The 7228-nt window shown below is 37.3% G+C and overlaps 2 protein-coding genes across 2 annotated transcripts; both read left to right on the top strand.

The window, feature by feature from the left end:
• Positions 1-452: 452 nt before the first annotated feature.
• LOC113668944 (melanocortin receptor 5) lies at positions 453-2268 on the top strand. Its single transcript, XM_089187438.1, is given in 2 exon segments — positions 453-1325; positions 1327-2268. Coding segments are annotated over 2 exon segments (942 nt in total). The 5' UTR covers positions 453-629; the 3' UTR covers positions 1573-2268.
• Positions 2269-3242: 974 nt separating this feature from the next.
• On the top strand, positions 3243-4973 carry LOC149037842 (melanocyte-stimulating hormone receptor-like). The gene has a single exon (XM_089187439.1). It carries the CDS (start codon positions 3487-3489, stop codon positions 4426-4428), a length of 942 nt encoding a protein of 313 aa, XP_089043565.1. The 5' UTR covers positions 3243-3486; the 3' UTR covers positions 4429-4973.
• Positions 4974-7228: the final 2255 nt, after the last annotated feature.

The following is a 7228-nucleotide window of genomic DNA, read 5'->3' as shown; positions in this document are numbered from 1 at the left end:
TGCATCTGTAAACATACATTAATTTTAAATAGTTTATGTAATCTAGCTTTATTCTTCCCAATACCGATATTTTTAGAATAACTTTGCTTCTGCAACCTGTGTTAGATTTGAAATTGGAATTTTTTTATCACTTTCATTAGGCTGATAACAATTCATGGCGTCCCAAGATCATGTGAATTAATAATTCAACCTACTATCCGGGTAAGTTAACGAATCTGATCGAAACAACACGTCGGCCAATGCGTTGGTCAAAGCGTCGGCCGACAATCGGTCGACTGTCGGTCGACTGTTGGTCGACTGTCGGTATCCTATCACTGAATGTTTATTTAGGTGAAGAGGTATTTCTGTTGTATTGTGAAATTAACCTATCACAAAGGCAGTTTTACTTTCCCCTTATTACTAATTCAAATTCGCGCAGAAAAAGTGCCTTTTTTTTTCTCTTTCGTGTGACAACCTCACAGCTTTCGGGAATTTTACATAGTCAGACGCTACTGATGAATTTTTACTCTCTGTGATTGCTATTCAAAAACTAAGGTTTGACTGATCTTGACTTGAAGGGAGCTGTTAGAACGAAATATCCCTTTTTTGTAGCTAAGGATAACCTGTAAAAGAGTGGAAACGACAGCAAGATGATGGCGACAACAAATGTAACGGGAGGTGGAACACAGACGAACACATTTCAAAGATTGCTATGCTCCCCGTTGTGGGTAGGTGACTCAAAACAACAGTCCCTTTCATTCCTAACAATCAACATTTTCCTCTCCATCACAGCAACTCTTGGGAATTGTATCATTCTTGTTGCCCTTCACAAGGAATCTTCCCTCCATCCGCCATCGAAACTCTTATATCGTTGTCTGGCAACAACTGATCTGTTGGTTGGTCTTGTTACCCAGCCTCTCTATGCTACCTACTGGATATCCGTGGTTCACGAACACTGAAGTCTTTGTCGATACGCAAGGGACGCATCGTACATATCAAGCTATGCGTTATGTGGAGTGTCTTTGTTAACGATGACGGCTATAAGCGTGGACCGACTTCTCGCCATGTTGTTGGGACTGAGATACAGAGAGATTGTAACTTTGAGGCGCACGCATATCATTTTAGCCATCGTTTGGGTTGTATGTGTAATCGCTGGTTTATTCACTCATCTCAGTTACCGTATAAGCCTTTGGTGTAGCTTTATAATTACACCATCTTGCTTAGTAATCCCAATCGCCTCGTACGCAAAGAGTTTCCGCGCTCTCAGTCATCATCAGGCTCAAATACAAAATCATGTTCAACAACAGCCGAGCCAACCAAATGCACTGAAAATGGTGCGATACAGAAAAGGCAGTGTACAGTGCACTATGGGTGCAGTTAGCTTTAGTTGTCTGTTATATTCCACAATTTACAGTGGAAATTAGGATCTCTCTAGGGAAAAATCGATTTTCGAATTTCAGTATAATCAATGGAGTGGCAAATGTCTTAGTGTTATTTAACTCTACTTTGAACCCGTTCCTTTACTGCTGGAATATAAGTGAAGTGAGACGAGCAGTAAAGCAGACAATCCGACAAGCAATCTGCTACGCATAGCGGTAGACCTATAGTTTAACACTGGCATGTACTGCTTTTCTATAACTTATTTGGAAATTGTGATATCTTTGAGTTTAAACCGATTATCGAATTTCATCATAATCAGGGGCATGGCGAATGTATTAGTTTTCTTTAACTCGACTTAAAACCCGTTTCTTTACTATTAATTTTAAAAGCACCTTTATTACCAAACTCGAATATTCAAGAAGATTACGTGACTCTGTCACAGGCTGTGTACACACAGCTGGTCTTATGAAAAAACATTTTCATATAATGACAATCAAGAGCGAAAAATGCTAACACGCGCTCTTGAGTATCTACCATTGCTCCTAATTAAAATGGTTTGTATGACAGCTCACCGCTGCAAAGATCATTTCCGCGCTTGAATTTCATCTGATGATCAAAGAATGATTTATGTCTTTAAAGTTCTGAAAACATGAATAAGTGTAATTGAAGGAATAGGTCTTAAGTTTAAAAACTACTACGCTCTCACCTCTTTTGTGTGATTTCCTTTAACGCTTCCCTTTCGTCTTCAGGACTGTTGCGAATATCAAGGAATAAATAACAGGTTTTGCGCAAATTTTTTGATGAGTAAATAATATAAAAAAAAGTTAGGGTTGCCATAAATGTCACAAATGAAAGTATATCTCATAGATAAAACAAGAATCAAATAAATTTGGTCAGTGATGTTTAAAAGTTCAGAATTATTTATCAATCGAAATGATTTCCGACCGCGATTTCGGGCTATCGTAGACTTATGTTCTAAAATACTTCAGAAGACTCTAAAAATATTTGTTTATTTACTGTCTTGCTGAGTCATGAGCTAAGCCAGGCAAACCAAGCTGAAACTGATCTTTTAATAGAATATGATAAAGTGATGTAGAATGTCCCAGGCTGTTAAACATTTCTCTTTAAGTAGAGCTCATATTTAGTTGCTGTTGTTATCACTATCCTTTTCTAAGCATTCATTTAGTAAAACGGGGCGAAATGGTATACAGCACGATACCCACAATAGAGTGATAAAACGGGGGAGTGTTGGGTCGGATCGGGTTGGGTGAACGCCGTTCTTTACCCGACTCGACCCAAGCCCCACTCTTTTTTTGCTCCGCCGTGACTATCGCGCCGTTAACTGGGCACTTTGTTTTACTAGCTGAACGCCTCAAACAGGCTGTGTTATCACTCAATAAGCTGTCAAAAAAAAAAAAAAAAGCTGTGATGCAGAATACAAGAGACTAAAACCTAGAATGAGGAATCGAGAGACAAAATACATGCAATCATCTGTCGTATACATAACAACTTTAATTTTTACTACGGTAATGTTTTGCAATCAAATAATTACTAACACAAAAAATTTAATTCATCTTACTGAATTTTTTATTAAGCAAACAATGTAATTTTTAAATTGGACTTTATTTCTAAGTTTTCTTAAGCTGTTAATAATTCATGGCGTCTCAAGATCACATACATTAATTATCCGGATAAGGGAACAATTCCTATCCAAACAACACGTCAGCCGCTGAATTGATCAAGGCGTCGGCCGGCTGCAATTTGTCGACTATCGACCAACTATCGGTCGACTTTCGATATCCATCACTGAAGGTTTACTTCAGTAAAGAAGTTTTTTTTTTTCTAATGTTTTGTAAGGAAATTAACCTATCACAAATGCAGTTTTACTTTCCCCTTATTACTAATTCAAATTCGCGCAGAAAAACCGGCTTTTTTTCCTCTTTCGTGCCACAAACCTCACAGCTTTCGGGCGTTTTACAAAGTCAGACGCTACTGACAAGTTTTTACACGCTGCAATTGCTATTAAAAACTAAATTTTAACTGATCTTGACTTAAAGGGTGCTGTTAAGACAAAATATTCCCCGTTGTAAATGAGGATAACGTACAAAGGGGTAAAACGACAGCAAGATGACGGCGATAACAAATATAACGGGAAATGAAACACAGACGAAAACGTTTGAAGGATCGGAATGCTCCTTGGTTTGGGTAGGTGAGTTTAAACAACAGTCCATTTCATTCTCAGCAGTCAACATTCTCCTCTCCATCACAGCAACTCTTGGGAACTTGCTCATCCTCGTTGCCCTTCACAAGGAATCTTCTCTCCATTCGCCATCGAAACTCTTGCATCGTTGTCTGGCAACAACTGATCTTTTGATTGGTCTTGTTACCCAGCCTCTCTATGCTACTTATTGGATGTCCTTGGTTCACGAACACTGGAGTCTTTGTCGATACTCAAATTATGCAACCGGCGTAACAGGCTATGTGTTATGTTTAGTTTCATTGTTGACGCTGACGGCCATAAGCGTGGATCGACTTCTCGCCATACTGTTGGGACTGAGATACAAAGAGATTGTAACTTTGAGGCGCACGTATATCATCTTAGCTATCTTTTGGTTTGTATCTCTATTCGCTGGTTTATTCTTGCTTCTTAATAATCGTATAACCATTTGGTGCAGCTTTATAATTACATTATGTTGCCTAATTACTTCCATTGCCTCATACACAAAGATTTTCCGCGCTCTCAGTCATCATCAGGCTCAAATACAAGATCATGCTCAACAACAGCCAAGCCAACCAAATGCATTGAACATGGCGCGATACAAAAAGGCAGTGTTCAGTGCACTGTGGGTGCAGTTAGCTTTGGTTGTCTGTTATGTACCACATACTGCTGTGAAAATTGTGAGCTTTCTTAATACAAAGCGATTTCCGAATTTCATCATCATCGAGGGAATGGTAATTGTCTTAGTGTTATTAAACTCTACTTTAAATCCGTTCCTTTACTGCTGGAAGATACGTGAAGTGAGACGAGCAGTAAAGCAGACAATCAGACAAGTAATCTGCTATGCATAAAGACGTGTTTTAACGTTGGCATGGACTGTTTCTTCCGTAGCGTATTTGAAAAATTCTGATTATTAGAAGAGAGAGGAGAAAAAATGCCGTTTCATGGTAAAAAGAGTGAGGAAAAATTTAAGAGCTACCTCTCAATAGTATATTGTGTTCGGATTATCTAACGAACAACTAACAGGTGAAAAATTGTAGTTTAGTAGCCATAAAAAAAATAAATAAATAACCTGTCTCCAATTTGCGCATTTGTAATGAAGTAGTGAAGCCTATTATTTCGGAATCAGAATGTGCTCGGGATTTTGCTTTGCGATCAAAATTCGATGAGATATGTCACCTTAGCTCAGAAATATGGTCTAAAAATAATGTGCTGTTAATTTGTTGCTCGATTTTGTATCATTGGGAGTTAGCCATAGTGTTTTTGAGGAAACTTTGTAAATTAATTATCAGAAGATGCGGACTTTGTTAACATCTGTTCAAATACACAGAAGGAAATGCTCAGAAAGGAAGTTAATCATCTCCATTTCAGATGGAGGTACCATTTGAGACCAGTCGTTTGCCTAAGATTGTGCTCGCAGAGAAAATTATAAGAAGAAATGACTAAAAGAAACCTCTAACTTAATTGAAAAGCGTGGCTGTTTTTTAGCATGTTAATTAAAACTGTTCATTGAGCTGCCTCGTGAGTCCACAACATTTTGACCTCTGTCATGACGAATATCCTTGTCCGTTTGTTAAATGGAGAGTTTTTTCTAAAAGCACTGTTTACTATTAGAACTAAAATTATATTGTAAATAGTTGACGTGGATTTGCAGAAAAAATAAATGTCCAAAGAGAAGAAGAAATTTGTATTGTTAATGGTTTTTCAAGTAAACTGTTCACCGCTAGATCTATTTTCAGACTTTTAGGGCATAAAGGCAGAGATCAATGCCATTGAATCGGTAGATAAATTGTTATTTTCTCAAAGTTCCAGTGAGGTGTGACACGTAGAGAACAAAGAACACAAATTCAAACATTTTTAGGGGTAACTATGCATCTGTAACCATACATTTATTTTGAATAGCTTTATGTGATCAAGTTTTCCCTTTTCTCTCAATATAGATTAAAGTTTTCAAAAAAGGCTTTTTACGTTCAAATACAACTAAGATAATTCACGGCGTCTTTAGTTTGGGTAAGTTATATTAAAAGTCGATAAACCACCTTATTAATGAAAGTCTGTTTGAATAAACAGAGTCTTTTTGTTGTTGTATTGTGAAATAATTAGAGGTAGAGGTAGACCTATCTTAGTTTTGGCATGTACTTTTTCTTTTATGGTTAACTTGGAAGAACTACTTCCAAATAGTATATTGTATTCAAATAATCTAAAGAGCAACTAACAGGTGAAAAATTGTAGTTTAGTAGCCATGACAAAACAAAACATCTCGCCAATTTGTGCATTTGTAATGAACTAGGAAAGCCTATTTTCAGTGGGAATCAGAATGCGCTCAGGGTTTTGCATTGCGATTAAAACGTAATGAGAATGTCACTTTAGCCCAGAAATATGGTTTCGTGATAACGAGCTGCTAAAGGAGCCAGCCACTTGATTTTGTCATGATTAGGAATTAGCCATAATGTTTATAAGAAAACTTTGTAAATTAAAGATGCGGACTTTGTTAACATCTGTTCAAATACACAAAAGGAAATGTTTAGGAAAGAAGTTGATCATCTCTATTTTTTTTACATAAAGTTATCGTTTGAGACCAATCAATTGCCAAAGATTTCGCTCGAAAACTATAATAGAACAAAATTATCATGAGAAATGGTTTAAAAAACACTAACATGTTGATAAGATTAACCAGCTGTTTTTACCAACATCGATTAATCCTGTTTATTGAGTGCAAAATTGGGGTCCTAGGAAAGTTATCCATAGATTTCTTTGAACAGGTAGTTTTAGAAGCAGTTTTATCACCAAATTCGAATATTTAAGAACATTTCGTGACCGTGTATACACAGCTGGTCTTAAGAGGAAACATTCTCTCATTTCAATGACAATCGAATACAAAAGGTGTCAACGCCCCCTCTTGAGTACCTACCACTGCTCCTAATTAAAAAGGTTTGTATGACAGCTCACCACTGCAAGGATTATTTTCGCTCTTAAATTTCATCTCATGGTCAAAAAATGATTTTATGTCATTAAAATAAAAAAAAAGAAAAAAAAGAGAGAGAGAGAGAGAGAGAGAGAGAGAGAGAGAGAGAGAGAGAGAGAGAGAGAGAGAGAGAGAGAGAGAGAGAGAGAGAGAGAGAGAGAGAGAGAGAGAGAGAGAGAGAGGAAAGGGCACTTTAGTAACCCGAAAAGGGAACTTCTGTAACGTTTAAGGGAACTTTTGTAACGACCAAAGGGAACTTTGGTAACATAGGGCACTTTGGTAACCTGGATTAGGGAAGTTTAGTAACCAGATAAGGCACTTTGATTAGGCACTTTGGTAACGAAAAGGGGAACTTTAGTTATATAACCTTATTTATTATATAAACACCAATGAAATACCAGGTGAGCTTTCGCGCGAAAACATGATATCTTCACACGTGAAAATAACATGTTATCTTCACACGTGGAAATATCACCGCTGCTATGGTTACATGATAAATCGCGCCTTTTGCAATCAGTTTGATATTTCATTGGTGTTTATATACTAAACAGAACATTGCATGACCGCTTGGAGATACGAAATTTCTCTTCTCGTGTTGAAAAATATTTCACTCGTTCGCTGCGCTCACTCGTGAATTTGATCGTAAGCCAAGACAAACAGCTTGCAAACGTCTAGACGCACGTGGA

The sequence above is a fragment of the Pocillopora damicornis genome, chromosome 11 (genome assembly GCF_964200805.1).
Source record: "Pocillopora damicornis chromosome 11, jaPocDami1.2, whole genome shotgun sequence".
Lineage (NCBI taxonomy): Eukaryota > Metazoa > Cnidaria > Anthozoa > Scleractinia > Pocilloporidae > Pocillopora > Pocillopora damicornis.
The sequence above is the reverse complement of the archived record's forward strand: the minus strand, read 5'-3'. Positions and strand labels throughout refer to the sequence as shown.